Below are 27,293 nucleotides of genomic sequence, written 5' to 3'. Positions count from 1 at the left end.
CAAGGGGAAGGCCCTGGAATTAAGAAGGGTTGAGTCTGGCTACCTTTAGAAAACGGGATTTTAATTGGTACTTAAAGGAAGCCAGGGAGGTCAATAGTGTCATATTTCACATTGAGATACACAAAAATATTGAAATCTCTCCTTGGACCAGATTTTTTCATTTGTGTTTAGGCAAAGCTACTCCTAAGGGGCTGAGAAGCTGGAGGATCATTCCCAGAAGGGTCAAGGCCTCAAATAAATTGCATTATGTGGGTTTCCATGAAAACGAGGTGGGGAATAGAACCAGTACCACATTAATGTTCATCAGAGAACTGGGGCTCGATTTCTGCTCTGATACTTGTTATATGAATGGCTGTAGACAAATCTCTTCCCTTCTCTGGACCTCGGTTTCCTTCCCTGAAAATTATTATGAATGTCCTATAAGGTCCTTTTGATCTAATGTTCTCTAAGATGACTGCTAGAAGCAGCTAGTTGGCTCAAGGGCTGGAGTTAGGAAGACCTGCATTCAAATACTGCCCTAGACACTTAACAGCTAGGTGAGCCTGAGCAAATTAACTGCTCCCTGCCTCGGTTTCCTGAGATATTAATAGCACCTACTTCCCAGAGTTGTCGTGAAAAGCATATGAGATAGTATTTGTAAAGCCTTATCATAGCATAGGTGCTTAATAAATGCTTGTTTCCTTCCTTCTAGATCTTATGATTTTAACTTAAACTGTATGACAAAGAAGGGCAACTGAGTGGCTCAGTGGATTGAGAACCAGGTCCTGGGTTCAAATGTGACCTCAGATACTTCTTAGCTGTATGACTGGGCAAATCATTTATCCCCAATTGACTAGCCTCTACTGATCTGCCTTGGAACCAATACTTAGCATTGATTCTAAAACAGAAAGTAATGGGTTTTTTAAAAATGTTTGGCAAGGGAAAACTTGAAAGGGAAACAAAAACAAAGAAGGGCAGCTTGCAAGCTACTAATTTGCATATGATCAAAGCCTGGTGTAGTAAACTGAGTCACATCTGAGCTCTAAGCAATTACTCTAAGCAATTACTAGCTAGAACACACTGGGCATTTTACTGCTCTGAAGCTCAACCAGGTATATTTTGAATATATATAATATAATATGGAATTATATAGAATATATCATATATATTATATGTGAAATATACTATATAACTCACATTTATTATATATTATGATAATAATATAACCAATATAACACATGATCTGTTATTACATGTAATAATAATATATTATAACCAATATAATACATGATCTGTTGTTATATATAATAATGTTGCAATCACTCTAATACATAGTCTGTTGTTATATATTACATATAATGTTATATATTCTACATAATATGTTATATATTCTATATGTTATATATTATGTATATTTATGATCATCTGAATATGGATATGAAAGACATCTAAAAATGAGTATAATACTCCTGAAATTACTCACTTCACTGAGTTGTTATACACAACTTAAGGTAGGGCCCTTAAATTTTTGTGTCAGGGACCCCTTTGACAGTCTAGAGCACCTCTGGCCCCCTTCTCAGAATACCATTTTTAAATGCATAAAAATGAAATTCATAAGATTACAGATACTAATTATATTGAAATACAGTTGTCAAAATGTTTTTCAAAAACAAAGTCACAGACCCCAAGTTAAGAATCCCAGTTTTAAAGTATTCTATAAACATGAGCTATCTCTATCCTGTTTGTTTTTGTTTGCTCTTTGTTTGTTTAGTGTAGCTAATTCTTTCACCCCAGTAGGTTTTAATTGTGTTATTTCTTGAAAAGGAGGATTCCTTTCTTATCCTCCCTGCCTTTGGGATTACCCAGACAAAGGCAACTCTGAGCCTAGTGGGGGTGAGATGTTCTTGACCCAACGCTGTGACTAGATGCCAAAGGAAATGCCGGAAAATGGAAAACTCAAATATCTCTGATCATATTTCTATCAGTGCCTGGCACGAAATCCATCCATTTCAGGACACAGAGTTAATGGAGATATGTAAATAGGATAGCAATTCCCAAAAAGTCAGGATTTGTCATCTGTCATGGTCCACCCATTCCCACGCCCACACTGACCTCTTCCACCACGGTTCCATGCAACATCTAGGAGTCTAGACATCATATGATAGGCTTCCTCCCCAGGAGCGTTGGGGGCAGCTATGAGCAGCCTGCTGGGATGGATGGGAGGGACCACCTGTTCACTGGTGAAATCTGGGACTGCAAACATCCTGTTGCTTGGAGGCCTAGACTTCCATACAAACCACTTCCTTCCTTGGGCTGTTGGCTGAGTAGGAGCTTTGGCCAAGTCTAGGATGTGAAATCCAGCTTCCAACAGCTGCTGTGGCTCCCTCCTAGACACACTTGACCCACTCCTACCTCCATCGGTCCACTATCAACTGTCTTTCAGGTCCTTCTTTTACTGTGTTGTTTTACTTTTAAGAAGATGTAAAAATCAGCCTGGGAGCCAGAGTCCTCTCCAGGCTGTTGAGAATCATTAGATCTGCCCCTAAGCATCCAGCTGTTGGAGCTGCAGACCCCACTAGGATCAGGCTTTATTTAGGGGACAGATCTATGTCACCAGATCGATGAAGACACAATTTTAAAGTAAACAAGATATGTCCCTAGTACCTCCTAGTTTCTCGTTCCATCACTCTCTTTCCCATCATCATTAAACATCTCCTACTCTCAAGCTCCAATATTGTCCTAACATCCCACCACCAACACATTTGACCTTCATGTTCTAGCTGTTCTCCCATGTTTTCTCTAAAATGGATTTATCTGTCCTGTGCCCCATTCCCTTAGCCATATTTATTTCTAGGTAATGGCAAATAAGAATTTCTTCCTTTATTAATTTTTTTATTTTAACAACAAATTTCCCATAAGTAAGTTTTCCAGTCACAAATGTCCCAGATTGTCTCCCTCTCTTATTCTCTTCCCCCTCCCAGAGCTGATAAGCAATTCAGTCTGGGTTATTATCACACAAAGCATTATTTCCATATTATTCATTTTTGTAAGCAAATAATCTTATAGAACCGAAACCCCAAACATATCCCCAAATAAACCAGTGATAAATCATGTATTTTCATCTGCATTTCTACTCCAAAACTTCTTTCCCTGGAGGTGGAGAGCATTCTTTTTCACAAGTGATGGCAAATAATATTAATGATTAGTATTATTATTGTTTTTAACAATATAACAATAATATCATGATAATTATTAACGCTGCATACTACTTTAAAACTTGCAAAACATTTTACAAACATGATCTCATTAATCCTCATTGCTTCACACACACACCCCCAGAGGTTGTTATTCAGATGTTTCAGTTATGACTGACTGTTTGTGACCCCGTTTCGTGTTTTCTCGGCAAAGATTTTGAAGTGGTTTGTCATTTCTTTCTTTAGCTCATTTTCCATGTGAGAGAACTAAGGCAAACAGGGTTAAGGGACTTGCTTAGGATCCTGCAGCTATTTAGAGGCCAGATTTGAACTCACAAAATAAGTCTTTTTGGCTCCAGACCCAGCACTCTATTGATCCACTGTGCCACCTACCTGAGAGGCAGGTGCTATTATTATCCCCATTTTACAGATGAGGAAACTGAGGCAAACAGCCATAAGTTACTTGCTCAGATTCACAATATAATAAATATTGGAGGCTGGATTTAAAATCAGGTCTTCCTGACTCCAACTCCTCTCTGTCCAGTAAATCAGAAACACGTGCAACCCACAATTGTCTTAAGTGAGACTGGAACAAGATTAAAATATAATTGGCAAATATGTAAGAAAAAAGGAAAAATATGATAAGAACACAAATACTCTTACATTTTAAAACTAAGTTGATATGAGACCCAGGAGGGATCCTTATATACAGTTTAATGACCACCATTTGCATTTGAGTTTGACACCACTCTACTAGATCACTTAACTGCCTCCAGGTGGCAAACTAATGTAGAGCAGCAGCATCAGGGACTATCTTTTACCTTTCTTCTATCCTCAGGGCTTACTTAACACAGTGACCAGCACACAGTAGGTGTTTAATAAATACTTTTTGACAGACTGACTAATGTGCTCATGGTATTAGCAGATTAAAAGGTAACATGGCATAGTAGAAATCCATAAAACTTGAAGGCAATCTGAGTCCATATACCGTATCTAATATTTGTTATTCATAGACCTGTGATCTTGGACAAGTCACCTTAACCTCATGTAAAATGCAGGTTTTGATCTCTCAGTCCCTTCTAGCTCCAAAAGAGTGACCTGAAATTAAGATGATGTAACAATAATGAATGTGTTGAACTTCTCAGGTAAGAATTTTAACAGAGGCTATGAAAATTATATTTTATTATTTTTTCAACTAATAAGCATTTCCTTTCTTTTCCTTCCTTACCCCCCTCATCAAATCAAAAAGAAAAAGAGAACCCTTGTAAAAAAATATATATATATAGTCAAGCAAAGAAAATTCCCCTCATTGGCCGTGTCCAATAAATAGGTCTTCTTCTATACCCTGAATCTCTCTGCCCTCTCTCAGGAGATAGATAGCCTGGTTCAGATTCAGTCTTCTGGAATTGAGACTTGTCATTGCATTGATCTGAGTTCTAAGACCTTTCATGGTTAGTAGAGCCTACAGTAAGACTTGCCGGGTCACAAGCTCTTCATCTGACAGGTCACTACTGCCCCTGCTATGAATTCCCGCTCACCCATCATCACCTGTGTTGTTTTTCTTTTTGTTTTTTTTAAGACATTATTATTCTAGCTTCTCTCTGTCAAGTCCAGCATCCCAAGGCCAGCTCTACCATCATCAGTTTGGGAAACATACATACTATTGATGCTCAGTGTTCATTATGTGAAGGACAAACCAAGAAACAAGATGGAATATCTGGGAGTGCAGAATGGGCAGTAATAGATTTGGTGAAGAATTCCAGCCCTTCCCCTTATTAGCTGTGGACAAGCTACTTAGGACAGCTAGATGATGTAATGGAGAGAAGGCTGGGCCTGGCATCAGGAAGACCTGAGTTCAAATCTGGTCTCAGACACTTATGTGAAGCTGGGTAAATCAGTTAACCTAATTTGCCTCAGTTTCCTCATATGTAAAATGAACTGGAGAAGGAAATAGCAAACCACTTAAGGATCTCTGCCAAAGAAACCCCATGAGATGTCATGAGGAGTCAAACAAGCCCTTTTTGGTTTCATTTATAAAATGACAGTAATGAAATGTGGACAAGGAATCTCTCTTTAGAGTTGTTTCAAGACTCAAATGAGATCATGAGTGCCAAGAGCTTTGCAAAGTATAATATGTAAAAATGCAAATATGACACATTATTATTAGGAATAATATCTCCTACTGGCTATCTGATGACAGACAAGAACTCACTCAGAGGTCTCAGAGCCCTAGGAGACTGGTGAAGAATTGAATTATAGACTAGTCACAGATCTGCATCCAAAGAATGGCAACTCCTCACATTGACAAAATTACAGGGCTTATTCACCCGCATGTATGTAAAATTATTGTTACAACAATAATAATTAATATTTAAGCACTTACTATGTGCTAAGCACTTCACAATTGTCGTATTTGATCATCACAATGACCCTGCAAGGTTATTCTATGCTATTATTATCCCCATTTTACAGACATGGAAACTGAGGCAATGGTTAAGTGACTTGCCCAGGATTATACAGGCAAGAGTAGAACTCAGGTCTCCTTTATTCCAAGCCCAGTATTCTATCCACTCTACTACCTAGTGTTTGTATTGTACTATCTTTCAAAAGACAGACAGACAGAAAGACAGAGAGAATGATAGAGACAGACAGACAGACAGACACATTCTTCTGGACCTATATATCTTTTATAAAACACTTATCTTCTGTCTTAGTATCAATTCTAAGACAAAAGAGTGGCAAGAACTAGGCAATTGGGGTTTGTGACTTGCTCAAGTCACACAGCTAAAAAGTGTCAGAGGCCACATTTGAACCCAGGTCCTCCTGACTCCAGACCCAGTGCTCTATCCACTGTGCCACCTAGCTTCCCTGACCAACATATCTCTTCAAAAATGTGACTGTATAAAGTGAATATTGTAAGGAGCTCCAAGTTTTTATGTATATCTCATGAGTATATGAAATTATTATAAAGATCTCTAGGTGTTTCTTTATAGCCAGAGAGCTAGATAGAAAAATTATTATATTTTATTATTATTATTATAAAGATCTCTAGGTGTTTATGGCTAGAGAACTAGATAGAAATTTTATTATATTTTATTATTATTATTATTATAAAGATCTCTAGGGGCTTCTCTATAGCTAGAGAGCTAGATAGAAAAATGATAGGGATATATGCACATTTTTAACCTCTGTATCTCTCTGTGTGAATATACAAAATAAGTATTATAAAAAACTGGGGAGTTTCTCATATATCAGTTCACTCACCTTTCCAATGGCCCCATTTTACAGAAGGAGAGGCTAAAGGCACCAGAGCTTAAGGTAGTCAGGCCTGATTTGGGGAACAGAAACAGGATGTGCTATTCCCTCAATTTTGTGGTCCATCCGCAGTGTCGAGGCTTGAACTGAATGAATTCAGCTGAGCTGAATGAAAGGTAGCCATTTGTGGCTAACCACCATTTTCTGTGCCTGAAACAAAAACCAAGCAACCACAGCTGATTTCAGTGGTCTCAAGGACATGTTGATCCCTACAGGGTCCTTCAAACCCAATGACCTGTAGCCTATTGAAGAGTTTGCTCCATTTCTTGCCTGTCTCTACTCATTTTTTCCCCTAAAGAACTTCTGAGGGCTCCAAAGGGAACAGAGAACTCTCTGGCAGTTCAAGGGGTTAATCATCACTTCAGTTTTGACCCACACTCTGTCATTATTCCTCAATGTCCAGTCAAGAATTGGGGTTTTTCCTTTTTTCAATTTCCAAGAACCACTGGCTGGTGACTGGTCATAGAACCTCAAACCTCTGTAAATGTTTATAGGAAATGGTTCCAAGGCGAGGACGGCTTATGCATGACGCATACAATGTGAAATGCAAAATGAGGTCACTGTTTAATAAATCATCCCCTTGCCTGGGAAATGGAAATATCTCCTTTGGTGAAATCAGAAGCACCATATCATAGAGTTTAAGAGGTCATCTAGTCCAGCTTCCAGCTTCCCTGCAGATACTTTCTAAGCCATTTCTCAACAAGTTTGCTATTTTTAAAAAATTGTTATTGATCTTTAAGAAGGGGATTCTGGAAAATGTGATGGTGGTGTGTGTGTTTTTTAATGATTATTCATGGGCCACATTCTTTCCTCATCTATCTGGCTGATTGGATCTGTGGCGTCATTGCCTTGGACTAGACATATATGGGCCTGAGTCTAGGATCAGGTTTCCCTATTAGGTATTATGGCATCATTCCCTGAGGACCACAGTAGTGTCATGAGAAGGTCACTGACTTTGTCATCAGAGGACCTGGGTTTGAGTCTTAGTTCCACTTAAACATGTCACTTACTGTTTCTAAGTCTGGGTTCCCTAATCTTTAAATAAGGGCTTGGTCTCTAGCATCTATTTCAGCTTTATGTCCCCTAATCCATTGACCATGCCCAACAATCCCATCACTGTCATACTCAAGAGGTCTACAGAAAAGCCTATAAAAAAGCATCTGGTCCAGAAAAAAAAACAATAGCATAACCCGTAGTCTATGCACCTTGAGGATACCCTACCAGATCCATCACACAGCTGCTGAGATAACCACCTCCTCTGGTTTTGCTGCCACCTCTTCTAGCAGCTAAGTGGTGCAGAGGCTAAAGCTGACTGATCTAGGGGCACTTCCCTTTTCTCCCTGCTTCCTTTTACTAAAATTTTCTGGCAAAGCTTCCTATGGATCAGAATAATTCCTTAGAACAAAAAGGTTGCATTAAAGCTGTATTAGAGTCAGAAAGACTCATCTTCCTAAGTTCAAATCCAGCTTCAGATATTTACTAGTTGTGTGATCCAGGGCAAGTCATTTAACCTTATTTGCTTCATTTTCCTCATCTGCAAAATGAACTGAAGAAGCTACTGGCAAACCACTCCTGTATCTTTGCCAAGAAAACCCCAAATGGGGTCCCTAAAAGTCAACCGAAATGACTGAACAAGAACAAAAGCACAAGAAGACTAGAAGGAAGAGACCAAGTTGTGAAGGGCTTTAAAAGCCAATTGGATGATTCTATATTTGATTCTAGAGGTAATAGGGAATCCATAGGGGAAAACATGGTCAGAGATCTTAGGATATTATGGTCCCAGTGGTATAATTTCAGTGCCAACAAGGGATAAATTTTGGGAAAGCGAGACATTTCAGCATTTTTTAAACTATGCCACATGGACAATGTGAAGAACTGGCTCTGGCCATAGCCCTACACTAGAACTAGTGCTTAGCTAGTCTTATTCTCCTAACTGTCAAATGGGAAAGTTTTCTTTAAATTTACACCTTTTTTTAAGACTAGATCAGTGACTTAAGATGATTATCTTAACATTAGGGAGAAGGATGAACTGTAGAAGGAAGATACTGGAGACAGAAACCATGTAGAAGGCTGTAAGAATAGTCTAGAAGAGATGGGATGAGAGTCTAACCTAGGGTGATAGTGAAAAAAAATGGAGAGGAGAGATGTAAAAAATATGGTGGAGAGAGAATAGATAAGATTTGGCAACTGGTTGGTTGGAGCCTCTGTCTTGCACATAACATCTTAGAACTGAGAAAGACGAAATGAAGGAACTAAAAGAATCCCTGACTTAGAGATGTGAAACCTGGCTCTATACTTCTTAGCTGTATGCTAAGCATATCATTTCACCCCAGTTTCCTTGTTTATAAAATTATGACAATAATATTAATTTTTTAAAACGAGCTAGTAAGGAAGGAAGTGGTATATGGATCTACCTGTTTCATATCACAGACAAGAAAAATAAAGTCCAGAAATTCAAAGTGACCAACGGTTAGTTGGGCAAGATAGGATTTCACCCTAGGTTCCCTGACATCTAATGTCTTGTATTCCACTCTGCTTCTCTTATTCATCTTGTGTCCTCCATGGTGTCTGTACAGCAAGGTATTTATACAAAGAAGATACACGATACATATTTGTCGAACGAAAAGAAGTGGAAATGCAATTTTTGAATCAATGCAGGTCAGTTACAGGAAAGGAAAGTTTGAGTTCAGTCTGGGCTCTACCTACACATTTGACTTGGATGTTTTGGCCTACCAAGAAGCAGTTTGTGCTGATTTTTCCTTGATTGGACAAAATAATGCTCCTGTCTTGCTCAATTAAGCTTCTCTTCTCTTCTTTGCAACAAAGGAACAGATGAAGTTTCCATTGTTGAAGTCTTGGCAAACAGAACAATAGATCAGAGACAGCAAATAAAGCAGAAATACAAGGATCTATTTGGCAAGGTAATCTCAAGGGGTCCACTCACATCAACTCTCACATTTACACTTCCTATTAGACTAATTTCCAATAAGTCATGAGCTGGTTTAAAATTTTTTTATCTTTCTTAAAACTGCACAAAACATCCACTTAATGAACATTTGTTATTGTTCTTTGGGATTCTTTTGGTCCTTAAGTTTCCTCACTCTTCCTTATTCAAATAATTGAAAAATAATGACACCCCTCTTATTGATTTCCCAAAACTGTTAGATTATTTTAGTAATTTGCTGTTGTTGTTTTAGACTTGACTATTCTTAAACTCCTTTTAGGTGTTTTAAATACTGACTTCGCTTTTTACAAAGCCTGGAATAAAGTGTTTTTTTTTTCCTTTAAAAGCTGAGAAGTTTCATATGCCAGTTGGCAGATGGGTCAGTGATTTGCAAACGGACCAGTCTCTGTACATAGGTCTTAATATTATATATCCTCTCATACTCCTCTGACTTTAAATCTAATATTCTTTCCTTTACATTATCTCATAGTTGGCATTTGAGTTATAATTTTAAATTCAACAGGCAAAAGAGAGAGAAGACTATATAAGCATGAACTCTTATTTTTTTTATTTTTTCCACTGTTTCATACTGCCTTAAAGGTGAGGAATAGGAAGCTTTTGAGAAGTCTTTTTTTTTTAAGCCCTTACCTTCCATCTTGAAATCAATACTGTATGTTGGCTCCAAGGCAGAAGAGTGGTAAGGACTAGGCAATGGGGGTCAAGTGACTTGCCTGTGATCACACAGCTAGAATGTGTCTGAGGTCAAATTTGAACCCAGGACCTCCCATCTCTGGGCCTGACTCTCAATCCACTGAGCTACCCAGCTGCCCCAACATGAACTATTATTAATGGTGTGGTATGGTATGGTATCAAAATAAAGTGATACCCTCAAAAGCTATGGAAGTGTGTGAGGTCCTTTGCCCCTACACTAAAGGGTCTCAGACTATAGAGCTTTTGTTAGTTCTTATGCCTGCTCCATCATTTTTCTCTTTTCTCTTTTAGTTGCTACTAGTTTATCAGTAGTTACTTCTCCTGATATTCAATATCCTCCTCTATGATTTGACCCCAATCTGTGCATTCTTTATCTTTGCATTTCCTATATTCCAGCCAAACTAAATGACTCACCTTTACCAGAACAATCCCTGTGCTTTCTTATCTTGGTGTCTTGACTTCTACTTGTCCCTCCTCCTGGATTATCCTTTCCTCCTCCATTGCAGCTTCAGGTGATCAATTCATATTCATCCTTCAAGATCCTGTTGAAATCCCACATCCCTCACAAAGTGTTCCCTAATATCCTGCCCCTCCTCTCCTTCTCCCCTGCACACACACACACACACACACACCTCCCTTCTCCTGTCAATAGCCAAGAGAATCAATTCTTTCTCTGAACTTCTGGAGTACTTTATTTTATCTCTCATTTCATGTTATTTTTTTACTTTGTTTTAGAGTCATTTAGAGAATAAATATAGTGGAGCAAAAACAGTTTTGGATTTGGAGTCAGAAGATATAGATTCTAATGCTTGTTTCTTTAATTAATTGGGGGACTTTTGGAAAATTCACTTAGACTCTCTCCAGAAAACACCTCGGGCAAGAGGTCCTAGGTTCAAATCTGGCCTCAGACACTTCCCAGCTGTGTGACCCTGGGCAAGTCGCTTGACCCCCATTGCCCACCCTTACCACTCTTCCACCAAGGAGCTAATACACAGAAGTTAATGGTTTAAAAAAACACCTCTGGGAAGTAATGTGATATGATTTAAAAAAAAACAGTTAGTGGGATTCAGATTCAAATCCTACCTCTGAAGTTTACTACCTGTGTGACCTTAGATAATTCACTAAAACTTTCTGGGCCTCAAATTCTTCCTCTATGAAGGGATGGCATTGGTCAACATAGTCCATGCTGGTTTTCTATCTATGATCTGCAAAGGCTAATAACTTTCATGCTTGTGATCTCTTTCTCTAGCTTTCAGTCCATGGATTCATAAGAGATTGCCTGTAAAGCTGGAGTTCACCTGACCTTCTTGTCATTCAACATTTAAGACTTAAAGGAATATATGAGTAACCTTCTCTTACATTGATCTTGTATGTTCTCGCAGGACCTGGAAAAGGTGCTGGAGAGTGAGCTCAGTGGGTATTTTAGGAGAACATCCATAGCTCTTCTGGATCTCCCAAGTGAATTCTGTGCCCGAGAGCTCCGGAGGGCCACAAAAGGCATTGGGACAGACATAGCTGTGATGATTGAGATTCTCTGCACAAGAAGAAATAAGGTTAGAACCAGATGGTCACATGACTTCTCCCATTATTTCCAGTAAGGGGAAAGATGCACACCTTCTCTCCTGGGGGGGATGAAACCTGTCTATATTATTCAGGGAGGCAGCCAAGTGGTATAATAGCTAGAGCACCAGGCCTGGAGGATTTGTATTAAAATCTGGCTTAGGATACTTCCTAGCTGTGTGACCCTGGGCAAGTTACTTAACCCCATTTGCCTAGCCCTTGCCTTTATGTTTTAGAGTTGTTACTAAGATAGGAAGTAAGGACTTAAAAAAAAAAAAGAAAAGAAAAGATACTACTCAAGGTTCAAGAATTCCACAATAAAAAGGACCCTGGACAAATCTGGAAAGACACTAATCTTCCCAGGGTGGTCATCCCTAGTGTTAATATACCCCTCCTTTACATGATAAATTACATAATCACAATATCATAGAATTCCAGAGTTGGAAAGAACCTCAGAGGTGAGGGTATATCACTAAATGTTTAACAATCGACTCTCCAGAAAAAAAGCGCACAATTTAAAGTTTATTCTGCACAATTAACATTTTCTCCATTATTTCCTTAAGTCTAGACATGCCACAAAATGACAAATTAAGCACTGATTTGGAGCATTTGCCAATTTCTGAAGTGCAAATGCTCATACTGAAATTTTAATAATCAGCTCTCATCAGGTCTCCAAGCTGGTTGCACTGCACCTCTGCTGAGACTATCTACTACAACCTATGCACAAAAAGAATCCCCACTATAACATTCAAGTGATCATCCAGCCTCTGCTAGAAGACTTCTAAGGAAGGTCTCCCTAACTTTCTAAGGATATCATTCTTTCTTTGAAATAGTATAAATATTGGGAAGGCTTTTCTCACAGCAGACTAAATTGGCTCCTTTGAAATTTTTACACGTTGTCCCTGATTTTGTCTTCTAGAGCCAAACAGAACGAGTCTAACCCCTCTTTTGCATGGCAGCCTTTCAAATACCTATGGACAGTGATTATGTCACAAAGACATAATAGCACAGTCCCTCAATGCATAAATAGTCCAGTGTCTGGCACATAGTAGAGGCTGAATAAATGTTTTTTAACTGTCTGACTGAATTATGTCATCCCCCCCGGTCCTATCTTCTCCAAGCTAAACAAGCCCAGTTCCTTCAAATGATTTTCATATGTCATGCCCATTGTCATCATCTAGACATTCTCCAGCTTATCAATATCCTTATTTAACCATAGCACCGAGGACTGAATGTAGAACTCCAGATGAAGTCTGGAGAAGGCAGAGTATGGTAGTAATGTCACCTCCCTATTCCTAGAACTTATTCCCCTCTGATTGCATTACTTTTTTTTGGCTGCCACATGATACTATTTATTCACATTGGTTTAACAGTCCACTAACATCCCTAGAATTTTTTCAGAACACTGCTATCTATCCATGCCTCCTTAATCTTATTGTTAAAATAATTATTTTGTATCCAGTTCAAAGTTTTATATTTATCCCTATTTAATTTCATCTTATTAGATTCCATTGCACCAGCCTATCAAGATTACCTTCTGCCTCAACTCTATCATCCTAAGTATTAATGATCTCTCATAATTTTGAGTCATCTGCACATTTCTGAGTATGTCATCTATATCTTTATCCCACAAAGTCATGTGTTTCCAGGGAGCTATATGCATACAAAATCCTTGTAAATTTAGTCATATTTTTAATGTAGTAGAGAAGGCAGTGAGGAAAAAGTGAAAGAGCGTCTATCCATTTTTGAAGAGTTCAAGATACAAGATTCAGATGAACTATATCCTTACATACTGAAAAAAACAGGTGGGTGTTGTTGCTGAGCTTTTGAAAAGCCACAGAGAATGAGAAAAGGACCACAAGATTGGAAAAAGGCAAATGTCTTCTCTTTTTTAAAGGAGAAGACAGTGGCACATCTAATTTACTGGCAGAAGAATTTGATGATGACTCCTGACAAAATTTCTAGAATGAATTATTAAAGAAATGATTAGTAAACATCTAGAACAGGGAGTGGTGATCACAGAGAAATAGAATGAGTTCATCAAGAACATATCATACCACATTAACCTTCTTTCCTTTTATTGATAGGATTATTATTTTGGTAGATCAGGAGAATTCTACAGACATAGTACACACACTTAGATTTCAGGACAATATTTGACTAAATTTCTCTTGATAGGCTTGTGGATGAATGGAAAGATGTAAGTTAGACCAAACTAAAATTAGATAGACTTTGGAACTATAGGTATCCCTTCTACAACACATCTTTCCACATTGAGGTTTCAATATATCATGCATCCACATAAGAAATTAAATGGGAATTTGGAGGGGAGTCTTGTGGATGCCACAGATGGCATGCAAAAGCCAGCAGACAACACAGAAAATGTTTAGAAAATCAGAAATGCATAAATATATGTAGAGTATTGTATAATATCAACATATTTTGTCTTTTAACACCATAAATATACACAATTTCTTTTTTAAAGTGAAAATAAACAAAAAGTTAAAGTTTATAAAAAGAACACAAAAGCCAAAACATTTTATGTGGATTTTCCAGATTGTGGGGGCACTTCACCCCTAATCCCCACAATGTGAAAGGCATACTTGTGGTTGGATGGACAGACCCAAAGAATAGCCATAAAAAAGTCAATATTTATGAGAAGGAAGGTAGATAGGGAAATAACTTAGGGATCTGTCCTTGGTCCTGTAGTGTAGCCTTCAAGATTTTTACAAGAATATAAATCTGGGGGGGGGAGGTTCTTTTCAAATTTGTAGATGGCATATTGTTTTAAGAGGTATTCAATACATTGGATAAGAGGGTGTGAATACAAAAAGATCTCAGGCATCTGGGATGACAAATCAAACATAAAAGATAAAAAGTATTAGGGATAAATGCAAATATCTAACCTTAATTTAAAAAAGTTTACCTCACAGTCTATTAAAAAAACATTGAATACAGATTTATTGCTAGACAAAAGTTCATATGGAAAATATTTACAAGTATAGCAGAATTCAAACTCACTAGGAGTTAATGGTATAGCACAAACACCAAAAAAGTTATCACAGGCTATCCTGAACAATGATGGCTGGAATCAGTGTGGTAATGCAGTTCATAATAACTGTCATAATCTCTTTGAGTGATTTAACCTCTGAAAATAGGATTGACTTATTCTGACTGGCTCCAGTGAGCAGAACTAGGAACAATGAGCAGAAGTTACAAAGAGGTTAGAAAAACTCTAATAATTAGAGCCATCCAAAAGTTAAGTGGGCTGCCTCTGAAGTGGAGATCTTCAAGGGAAAACTGAAGGAACACTTTCCAAAGAAAAGATTTAGGGACTCAACGTGAAGGTTTATGTACTTCACTGCCCTTCCATTCCCCTTCCTCTCTCCCTGCTCTGGGGCCACAGCCCTCCTCCCAAAAGGTTGTGCCAGGAAGGAGACTCCATTATCTAAATGGGAGAAGTGTCTCCTGCTCTGGGCCATCTAGGAGGAGAAGAAACCTCAAAATTGCATTTGGAACAGACTATGGCTGCTATATTGTGAAGCCTGGGAAAACAACAGTTCTTGGACAAGTTTCCTGTGAGCTTGTTTCTTCAAAGCTCAATTGGGCAACAGAAGGTATTCTTTTCTTTAACTCTGAATTTTCTCAGATGGCTGCTCCAGCTTTTGAACTCAGAAGGCAATCAGATCTCTTGGTGAAGTTGAATAGACTTCTGGAAAGATATCTAAGAAATTTGAAGTGTACAGATACTGGATTTCCCTTTGTTGTTGCTGATGAAAAGGTCTGTCAAATCCATTTGGATGTGCGTCTCTTGAATCACGATAGAAACATTATTGATGCTACCAGCATTGTAGCATTTGGCACCTTCAGAAGAACTGATGTGCCTGTCCCAGGTGATGAGATTACCTTGTATGCACTAGAGGAAGGAGATCCTGTCCCTTTGAGTGTATACCATATGCTCATCTGCATCAATTTTTCTTCTTCTTAGAGTGGGACATGGGACCCCTGGGAAATCTTGGAGACCTCAAAGTCACAAAGTATACATGATAAACAGCCTGGTCTCTGACCTCAGGTATGCAAAGTGCTGGAGAAAGCTCAAGTGCAAAGAGGCAACTGTGTAAACCCTGAAGTCATTTGACATACATTTATGATCTGAGCCCCTCGCATAGATATGTGATCTATAATAATACCCCTTCACTAATATTACCTTTTTGCTTACACCTCAAACATCAAGACTTCTTGACACAAATATGTTATTGACAGTGTGTACTTTTTGTTTGCACCCCAGACATCAAGGCACCACCCACAGAGGGGTTACTCACAGACCATCAGTCGAACCTCAGAATCCCCTTCCTCACCTTTCTGTCATGTAACCCCTTTTTGTTTAAAAACTATATACGCTTTCCTTTCTTTCCCTTCAGGGAGGCAACTTCCATCTTCCTCCCAAGCCATTTAACTTTTTCTCCTAATACATTTCTCTATTTTATAAGATTTGTTTAGAGCCTATAATTCTTTAAGTGAGCAGTGCCCCTGAACCAGATCAGACAACCCTCCCACAACATTCCAGCAAGGCACTTACTATATTATTGATGGATTCTAATGAATGAGAGGAATGTGTCATGGATGGTTTGCTTGTGATCGCTATGAACAAATACCCAGAGATCTGTACCATGCAGTTTGGGGAGGCAGGTGGGGGGAATCAAAACCACGATCAGATTTTGAGAAGTAGCAAAATCTCTGGCATGAAGGTAGCAGAGATCACAGAATTCATTCTGAAAGTCTTGGAGAATGTTAAAAGAGTGAGGAAAGAAGGTGCAATGTTCAGCTTTGTAGAATTGATTGCAAACCAAAGGATCACAGCTTTCAAAATGGAAAAGGCCCCTGCTGATACCTGAAGATGTGGAAGAGAAAGCAGAAGAGATCTTAGCTGAAGCCAACCCTTCCTCAGAGGCTATTTCTAAACCAGTGATATGGACTCCTAGGACTGCCCAGATCAGATAAGGGATAGAGAGTTCCTGGGATAATCTGGAAGAGGAAGGTGGCAGCAATGAAGTCACCATTTTTGACAGTGTCCAGATGGAAATAGAAGACCCCAGTGCAGGCAACCACATTGGTGACAATACTCCCTTTATCATTATTTTAGAACCAGGAGAAAATCCAAAGAAAACAAAAGTTCAGGCCAGCTCCCAACAGGAAAAAGTCTCAAATAAAAAAGCAATCAGAAAGTAAAAGAAGAAGCTTGCTAACTAAAGCTTCCCAAATATGCTGTTGGAAGACACATTTAGGACTGTTGCGTATTTTCACATGTATTTCTCTGGATTTAAAATTAAGGATCTGCCAAAAAAAGTATAGGTTGAACTCAGGGACTTCTGGGGTCCCTTACAACTTTGAGATATGTGTGTAGCCCAGCAAAAAAGCCAAGAGCTCCTCTTTAAAGGAAACTATTGGTGAACACCTATCATATAACTCTTCTGAATTGCAAATTTTTAAATTCATATACTTCATGTTTAGTTGAATTAAGAATGATGGCTAAGCTAAGTGACCATTGTTCTATGTGGGGATTCATCCATGAAGAAAGGGATTAAACAAAATGGGCTCTGGTATTGCTTCCAACTTGAAGATTCTATGATCGTATATAACCTTCTAATGGAAAACCTAAATGTTTCATTTGGTAGCTTCCTTTCATTAATGAGGCATGGGTGTGGTTGAAATAACACTGGAACTGGGGCTCAGAAGACATGGACGGATGCTAGGAACATAGTTTAAGATAAGAGGGGCCCTCAGAAGCCAGTTAGTCCAACCCCCTCATTTTACAGATAAAGAAACTGAGTTGCAGAGAGAAGTGGCTTGCCTAAGGTCATACAGGTGACTCAAAAAAGAGTTTGAGTCTTTCCCCTATAATTTATCTGATGTATGATCATAGGTCAGGCACTGGACCTCTTGGAACTTCAGTTTCTTTATCTATATTATGCTGATAATATTTATGCTTTCCCTGACTAACTCGGTTGTTGTGAAGAAGGTGTAAGATGATGTATGTCACTACTACACAAATCTTTTCTTCTTCTTCTGAATTCTCCATAATGGGAGAAAATTCAGAGCACGTTTTCCTTCACAACAAGAAGGTCAATAACTTGATGGGGCAGAAGCCCCTACTACAGAAGATTTATATGAGAGCATACACTCCCTCTAGTGGCTGAAAGCCTATACTTCTGGGGAGATTTCTTGTGAAATCTGAATCTTTGGGCTAATTCCACTACTGTCCCACCTTAAATGAATTGGTACACAAGCCTACATTTTAGTATCTCTTGTCCTAAAAACGTTTTTATCTGCATCCAATATTCACTTACAAGACAGTGCAAGTTGGGGACTGGTAATACCAGTCTTAGGGAACAAATGAGAGACAACAGAAGCACCCCTAGGTGTTATACTGGCATCCCCAAGATAGTAAAATGCCTAGGAGGCAGTGTGGCAGAATGGATAGAAAGCTGGCCTCCATTCTTAGGGAGATATGGGGTCAAGGATACACACTAGCTGTGTGACTGTGGGTTACGTTGTTTACACTCTCAATGCTCCCAGACAACTCGATGTAGGTGGCAAAGCAGGTGCCAACTTTCAATGATAGAATGGCTTCAGCAGAGGTTCCTTCTGCCAACAAAATCACAAGCCTGGTAAAAAATAGATAAACAAATAAAGGAAGTCCTCCAACATGTTATATAGATATCTTATAGACAAATTTACAAAAAGATATGGGCAAGAATTTCCTAAAATGAGAGGGTAGAGAGGGGTGTTGCTCCATGATGGCATCTGAGGGGCATATCCACAAAAATTCAATCACAGGTTCATCAAAATGTCAAGAATGAGACAAAATGTAGTAGAAAGTTATGTCCTTGAAATACAATGATCTGAATCTCTAAATAGACTGTGTGTTATTCATTCATTAATTTCTTTAAACCCTTACCTTCTTTCTTAGAATCTATACTCCGTATCACTTTCAGGGCAGAAGAGAGGCAACGGTGAGGTGATGGAGGTTAAGCAACTTGCCCAGGAACACACGGCTATGCAGTTATGAGGCTAGATTTGAACCCATCTCTAGACTTGGCTCTATCCACTGAGCCACCCAGCTGTTCCTGTTCTATACTTTATTTTTTTATTCAAAAATATTTCATTTTCCCTATTACATGTAATAACAATTTACAACGTGCATTTTCCAAAATTATAAGATCTAAACTGCCTCCCTCTCGTCCTTCTTCCCTTCCTCCACTGAGAGATAGTAAGTGATTTGATCTGGGCCATATTTGTATTATAATGCAAAGCACATTTCCATATTGGTCATTGTTGTAAGAGCACACTTATAAGAAACCAAAACCCCCAAATAAAATTAAAAATATACTGATGTGAAAGAGAGTATACTTTCATTTGCATCTCATTCCAACAGTTCTCTCTCTGGAGGCAGATAGCATTCTTTGTCATAAGTCATTCAGAATTGTCCCAGATCATTGCATTGAGGAAAATAGCTAAGTCTTATACTGATGATCATTCCACAACATTGTCGTTACTGTGTATTGATTATAATTTTATTGTGCTGTGATATAAAAAGGATGCATTTATTATTTCTGCCTTTTTGCAATTGGTTATGAGGTTTTTATGCCCTAATACATGGGCAATTTTTCTGTGGGTTCCATGTACTGCTGAAAAGAAGGTATAATCTTTTCTGTTCTCATTCAATTTTCTCGAGAGATCTATGAGTTCTAACTTTTCTAGAATTTCATTCATTTCCTTCATTTCTTTCTTGTTTATTTTTTAATTTGATTTATCTAAATCAAAAAGGAGGAAGTTGAAGTCCCCCGCTAGTATAGTTTTACTGTCTATTTCTTCCTGAAGCTCATTGTAGTCCAATAATTCTTAAATTGTCTTTCTTGGATCTATTTTCCAGGACAGTTGTTTAGTCAATGAGATATTTCATGTTTTCTTCTGTTTTGTTTTGTTTTTTATTCTTTTGACTTTGTTCTATTGTTTCTTGAGGTCTTATGAAATCATTAGCTTTTCATGGCCCAATTCTAAATTTTAATGCCTGGTGCTCTATCCACTATGCCAGTGATTCCCAAAGTGGGCGCCACTGCCCCCTGGTGGGTGCTGCAGCAATCCAGGGAAGCGGTGATGGCCACACTTTTTTTGTATTACATTCTATTCTGAGTTCAATAAATAGTTTCATAATTTCCAGGGGACTCTAAGTTATATTTTGATGGGAAAGGGGGCGGTAGGCCAAAAAAGTTTGGGAACCACTGCACTGTGCCATCTAGCTGCCACAATAAATAAGAGTTCACTAAATTTCCATTTTGTATAGCTTCAAACCCTTTTCCAATTTAGAAGGCAAATTTTTATCTCTGATATTTTGTTTTGTTTTACAAGATTTTGTTTTAAATCTTGTTATTCATACTACAGTCATTTCCTAATATACAGTACTTCTTTTCTTCCACAAAATGATCATTTCACCCAGTGTATGACTCAAGGTCCAGTGTAGCACAGACATCCATACAACAGTCCACAAAGATTTTCTTGTGCTTTTTTTCAGGTTTGCCAGTGTTATAGGCATCTGATAACCAGAAGGAATAGAAATCCAAAGAGCAATAATGCCTGGGCTAATTACTAATTTATGGCTAATAAGTAAGTGACATTAGTATTAGGGATAGAGACTAGACCTGAGATTCCAATAATATAGGAAACTTCTGGAGAAGAAAATAAACTTTGTAAATCTAGCACCAATATCTATAACTTACAATCTTATAAAGTTACCTAGAGAAGAATCAAACACTCCAAACCATTTTAAAATATAATTGGGAAATGTTTAACAAAATAAAAATGCAAAGAAACATAGATATGTGAATTTGTGGTCTTCTAAATCATTGCTTGGTGAAGGGAAGAAACTGATTCTATTTGAGTCATTGAGAGGGTCAGAGATGTAATTTGAACTCAAATCTTCTGACTCCCAGGTTGATTCTCTTTCCACCAGAATTCTTATTTAGCCATAGTTTCATTGAGATATTTTAGATCTGGCCCAGTTTATTTGATATTCCAGGACTTTGTTCCCACATTTTTAACCAATTAGAGCTGATGGAAGCAAGGAGACTAGAGGCAGAGTCATTCTTGAAATCATTGCAAGTCTGGGAAGATGGGGAGGAAAAAGCAAAGGGAAACCAGGAGAAGGTGACTGAAGAGGGGGGAAAGGAAAAGGAAGATGAGGAGGAAAATCATGAACAGAAAGAACAGAATCAGTAAATATAATTTGTAAGCAAGTAAATTCCCCTCTCCTTTGCCTCACTAGACACTAAGCTACAACCTCCCTCTGCCTTCTTCCTGCAATGCTGACCTTGGTGTGGATTTTAACCAGATTTTACCTTCTTAAAAATGTTGGGGGTGAAGTAGAACCTTGCCTCCTACACCATATGCAAAGTGATTTGCCCAGAGCTCTGTACTGCTGAAGACAGCATAGCACGGTTTTAAAAAACCATGGATTTAAAGTCAGAGGATCCAAATTGGAATACAAGTTCTCTGTTATTTAAAACTAAGAAGAATAATTATTGCAGGCAGGTAGGTAGCTCAGTGGATTGAGATCCAGGCCTCCAGATGAGAGGTTTGGGGTTCAAATCTGATCTCAGATACTTTCTAGCTTTATGAACCTGGGCAAATAAGTCATTTAACCCCAAGCATCTAGCCCTTATCACTCTTCTGCCTTGTAACCAATACAGTATTGATTCATGGATGGAAAGTAAGAGTATTTAATTTTTTTAAAGAAATATATTTATAGAGCATTTAAATGTTTGCAGAGTGCTTTACATATGTAATCTCATTGGAGCTATTTTTGACTTATTTGACTTTGAAAGAGTTACTTAATTCTCCTGGGCCTTGATTTTCTCTTCTGAAAAATGAGATGATTTGACTAGGTCCATTCAGACTACGAAAGTAGGAACCTCAGATTGTTATTGTTCAGTCATGTCTGACTCTTCGTGACCCCATTTGGGTTTTTTGGTTTTGTTTTGGTTTTTTTGGCAAAGATACTAGGATGAGTTGCCATTTTCTTCTCCAACTCATTTTACAAATGAGGAACTGTGACAAAGAGAATTACATGACTTGTCCAGGGTCACACAACTAGTAAATGTCTGAGGCTAGATTCAAACTCCTGAAGGCAAGTAAGTCTTCCTGATTCCAAGTCCAATGCTCTATCTACTGCAGCACTTCACCGCTCTATTGTTAAATATTAATAAAGGCATCAAGCAAACTGGAAGAAGAGGGCACATCTCTTTTCTCTGTGAGTCTGTCTCTCTTTAGAGTCCATTGTTCACCAACCTGAAGCTAATATATTGATTTTTTTTATCCTTCTCTCTAGGAAATTGAAGAAATCAAAACTGTCTACCAAACTTGTAAGTGACATTTTCTTTCAATCTCACCTAGTTTGGCAAAAGTTTTGTAAGGGAAACCTTGCACAGAAGGGGCTTTTGGAATGTTGGGGGGAGAGAGAGAGAGAGAGAGAGAGAGAGAGAGAGAGAGAGAGAGAGAGNCCAACCTTTTCCTTGTACCCCAAACACCTGTGAATTGTACCCATTCTCCTGGACAACAAACTTAAGAGGGCTGGCTGAGAGAGGCTTTGCCTGGAAGACACGCCAAGTTAGTCCTGAAGAAGAATTCTCTCTCTGAGCCAATTATATATTAATTATATATACATATATAAAATAATAATATATATGCATATACATACACATATGTATTTATATCTATATTTTATATATAATACATATCTATATTTATATATGTTATATATCTAATAATAATTATATGTATATAAAAATATAAATTATATATGTATATATAATTTATATTTTATATTTTATATGTGTGTATCCCAGAAGTCTTTGCTGTTCCTTCCAACTGCCCCTCCTGTCACTCAGCTCTCTGTCTCTCTCTCTGCAACATTCCAAAAGCCCCTTCTGTGCAAGGTTTCCCTTACAGTATGGTCCTTTCACAGTCTACATGGGAAAGTAAGCCTTGTCCCTCTTTTTCTTTTCTAATAGTATTTGGCAATAGCCTTGAATCTGATGTCATAGATGACACAAGTGGAGACTTTAAAAAGATTGTTCTGTCCTTGCTACAGGTGAGAAAAGAGGAATTTTATTCTCTTGTTTTATAGTGGGGCTTCTCTCTCCTGGCACCAAGGTTCTGTGGTAAAAACTGAAAGACAAGCAGGGAAATAGTTGAAGGATGACAAATTGAAAAAGAGATTCAGCCATTATTTTTATTCCTTGGGTAAAACTTTTTTTTTCTTATATGGCCTTTTGGGATCTTAAACCCAAAGCAATCTTTGTGATTCCTCAGCCCTGGTGTTTTATAAGACTGGGATTTCCAGTGCTGAGTACACCAATAATGAGTCTAAGACTCCGAAAGGTCAAGTGATTGGCGCATGGTTGTGAAGTGAAGTTATTCGATGTCACAGGTAGAATTTTGGTCCCAGATCTTCATGAAATGATGAGTTGGTCACAAGTGAGCAGGAAGGATATTAAGTGGACATCTCACATGGCCCATTGCTGTCCACATAATGTTAAGAGGCTCTACAGGTAGAATGTTAGATGGACTCCCGCTAATAAATTTATGGAAAAACTTGGGGGAGAATTGGGCAGGATGAACAGAAATGGATAGGTTATATATATATACCACATCTATGGAGGGAATAGTTATATTGAAGAGATAACAGAGCTATTGGACTACTGATATTTAGAGGAAATAACTGGTAGCCCCAGAATTTACCTTCTCTAATTTCAGATAAAAATCTCCACTTGGTGGCCTCCTTGAAGCACTTCTGGAAAATATTCTGGAGAACGGAGTTATAAGAGGCATTCAGCTCTGGCAGGGCTAAATAGCCAACCAGGACAGAGAGCAGCAAAAAAAAAAAAAAGAGGGGGCAGACCAAAGCCATAAGCAACCCAGAGAAATGCCAGGCAAGACTGAGAGTATAAGAAAGGCATATGAGATTGAATTTTCTTAGCAGAAGTTAACCAAGGGAAAGAACCAGATTCACAATTGATTGGTCCCTGAAAAACTGAAGCAATAAACTCTGGCAACAAAAGTCAGCTGTTCAGTGCCCAGCACAAGGCATTCAGAATGGGCACTAGGGGAACACACAGTCCTCCTCACTGAACATCCAACCAGATAGACAATCCATTGATTCACATCACATCCGATACACCATGTCTTTGCAAGCTTTATGCATCCCCTTTATTTCATGATTGAACTCCAACCTCCTCCCAAGTCCCCACCTCTCTGTGGCAACAGACTGACAGAAGACAGCAGGAAAGAAAGGACTCAAGCATATGTCAGGAGAGTTCAGGGCAATCCTTCAGAAAAGCCTCTTTGTACTCTGACTCAAGAGGAGCCATTTTGAAGAACAGTTGACATTCTTCAGAAAAAACAAACCAATTTCTGGCAAGAAGATGGATAAGTTAGCCTCCTCCCGTCTCTTCTAGCCCTTGGAATTAATGCCAGGTTAAGTAACTAATCTTAAATTTGCACACACACACACACACACACACACACACACAAACACACACAAATTGTACTTGTTGACTCAACCAACATCTCTGTTATCCCAGTGCCCAATAGATGGTAGCAAAGAGCAAGAGTTTTAAGTTTTCCCTACAGGATTGTAAGATTCAAAGTGAAAGGGGCCTCGAAGGGGCAGACCTTCCCACCACATCAGAGAGAATCCCCCAAAGCTCTTACTTTTCCTTGGATTTTCCAGGGTCACCCAACAACCATAATTGACAATGTTCCTCATTTTTTGTAGGCTTCACGAGATGAAGGGGAGGATGTGGATAAAGAACTAGCTGAGAAGGATGCAAAAGCTCTCTATGAAGTAAGTGTGAGGATGTACCAGGCATTTTTTTCTTTTTTGACTTACCACTTAATATTATGCTCACTATCTGAGAGAAATAACTTTGATTACTTAGAAAGCAATTACATTATCTGAGAAATGGAAATGTGCTCTGATCTTTAAATTAAAATGTATTCCTTTATATATAGGCTTTTCATCCTAATGCAATAAAGATGGTAATTATTCTCCATTTATAGCATGCCTTTATTCACCTGTGTTAGAAGCTTAAATTGCATAAGTGAAGCATTTCTAATTGGTGCATATCATTTCTTTTAAGTGAGATTTAGTGTGTTTTTTTAAAGCACTTTCAAACTAAAAACCCACCATACTTTGTATCATAGTATCATTTCTAAGATAAAAGAGTGTCAAGAGCTAGACATTTGGAGTTTAGTGACTTGCCCAGGGTCACACAGCTAGGAAGTGGCAGAGGTCAAATCTGAACCCAGATCCTGGTGCTCTATACACTCACTGGACTATCTAGCTGCCCCCTTTAAACAGGCTCTTTAATAAAATGTTGATCTTTGAACTCTTAAGGCAGGGGAAGGTCGTTGGGGCACAGATGGAATAACTTTCACTGAGATCCTGTCGAAAAGGAACTATGACCAATTGAAGGCTACCTTCCAAGCCTATGAAAAAGTAAGTTACTTGGTTTCATAACAATTACATTGGCACTAATCAAGATTGAGAATAAAACAAATTCAGAGATCTAGAAACTGGGGAATTTTACTTCCTTAGTATTTTACAATACTATCCTTGGGATCTTGGGGTCAACATCCTTAGGATGGTGTAGGACTACTGACTCTACAGTTGAGATCTAGGTTTGAGTTCTAGCACTGACATTACTAGATGTATGACCTTGGCCAAGTTACTTTACATCATTGAGGCTCAGTTTCCTCATCCATAAAATGGGGATAATGATGCTCTTCTTACCTACCCTACAGGATAGTTGAGAGGAAAGAACCATAAAGCATATGATTTCCATATATGGAAAAAATGAGCTATTACTGTCATGATTATTTCAATTTAAAATAGAATAACACAAAGAAGAGGTGAACCCTCCCCCTTCCCAGTACCCCAGAGTGTCCCTGAATAGTTGAAAATTAATGAAATTGCCATCAATTTAGTATTTTAAATACACAGGGAGACCTGCCTAGTTTAAGGTATTTCCTGGTAAATGCATTTTAGAGGGCTGGCTTTGGAGCTGAGAAGATGGAGATTCTAATCCTGCCTTGGACACATGCTAGTGTGTGACCACAGGCAAGTCACTGACTTCTCAGGGTCCCCAGGGGGGTATCACAGGCTATAAATGGCAGTCGCCCATCTTCATTAATTGAGTGTTAATATTGAAAGCATCCTCTTCTTAACATAGAATCCGAGTACTTTAGACCTGGACAGAATCTTGGAAATGATCTAGCTGATCAGACTCATTTCACAAATAGAGAAACTAAGACTCAAAGGAATTTAGTGACTGATTCAGGGTTACAACTACTATAAGACAAGCCAGGGCAGGTAGGAGGTACAGTGGTTAGAGTGCCAGGTGTGAAATCAGGAAGATTCATTTTTTTAACCCTTATTTTCTGCCTTAGTAACAACTTTAAGACAGAAAGGTGAGGGCTAGACAAATGAGATTAAGTGAATTGCCCAGGATCACATAAGTAGGAAGTGTCTGAGGTCACATCTGAACCTAGAGTCCTTCCAACTCCAGGCCTGGCACTCTATCCACTGTGCCACCACCTACCTGCTTCAAGACTCATCTTCCCGAGTTCAAATCCAGTCTCGAACACTTATTAGCTATGTGACCCTGGGCAAGTCACTTAAACTTGTTTGCCTCAGGTTCCTCATCTGTAAAATGAGCTGCAGAAGAAAATGGCAAACAACTGCAGTATCCTTGCCAAGAAAACACCAAATGGGGGCACAGAGTCAGACATGACTTAAATGACTAAACAAAAGGATTGGAGTGAGGATTTAGAGCTGGGAGGAACCTTAAAAAGGATCTGATTTAACTTCTTTGTTTTCCAAATGAGAAAATTTAGACCTAGTGAGGGGAAATGACTTCCTCAAGGTGATCCAGCCAGATCCTCCAAACAGAGTTAGATTGAGGTTCTTGGTCTCCAGACCCCCAGACCACTGATTGCTCTTTCTAATATCCCCTTTCTGCTTTTGCCAATCTGAATTTTCGTGTATTAGTTCATAGGCTAATAGAATCACAAACAGAGCTAGGAGGGAACTTAGAGATCATTCAGTATAACCCCTTTATTTTGTTGATGAGAAGCTATAGCCCATAGAGAGGAAATTACTTGACCAAGGTCATATAAAGAGCAAGCCACAAAGCTGGGATATTCACCCAAGTTCTCTGATTCTAAATCCAGTGCACTTTCCATCCCACCATGAGTTTGTTTTTACATTGTGCTTTTAATTTTTAAAAGCCCCTTCATTTCTGCTATCTCCTTTTATCTTTTTAAAAACTCGGTGAGATAGATGGGAAAGGTATTATTGTCCTCACTTGATAGATTAGGAAACTATTCTTAAAATGGAGACCATCTGTAACTTATCTGGACCACACAGCAAGTGCCAGAAAGTGGATGAAAACTTCAAGATTCTTCAGCCTGAGCTCTCTCCTTGGCTCCTGCTAGTCCTTTCATAGTGCCAGGCAATCTGGAGGGGAAAGAAA

General features: G+C 38.5%; 1 protein-coding gene and 1 pseudogene across 1 annotated transcript in view; both read left to right on the top strand.

The window, feature by feature from the left end:
• ANXA13 (annexin A13) overlaps positions 1-27,293 on the top strand; it is a 139,310-nt gene that overhangs the window by 99,382 nt on the left and 12,635 nt on the right. Inside the window, exons 4-9 of the mRNA XM_044684235.1 lie at positions 9,315-9,409; positions 11,526-11,696; positions 22,088-22,121; positions 22,770-22,849; positions 24,536-24,604; positions 25,157-25,258. Of these exons, the coding sequence (XP_044540170.1) occupies positions 9,315-9,409; positions 11,526-11,696; positions 22,088-22,121; positions 22,770-22,849; positions 24,536-24,604; positions 25,157-25,258 (551 nt within the window). The remainder of the gene's footprint in view (positions 1-9,314; positions 9,410-11,525; positions 11,697-22,087; positions 22,122-22,769; positions 22,850-24,535; positions 24,605-25,156; positions 25,259-27,293) is intronic.
• LOC123232570 lies at positions 15,055-16,953 on the top strand (annotated as a pseudogene).

The sequence above is a fragment of the Gracilinanus agilis genome, chromosome 1, assembly GCF_016433145.1.
Source record: "Gracilinanus agilis isolate LMUSP501 chromosome 1, AgileGrace, whole genome shotgun sequence".
In the NCBI taxonomy this organism is placed as follows: Eukaryota; Metazoa; Chordata; class Mammalia; order Didelphimorphia; family Didelphidae; genus Gracilinanus; species Gracilinanus agilis.
Note: the sequence above shows the minus strand (reverse complement) of the source record. Positions and strands in the feature narration are given on the sequence as shown.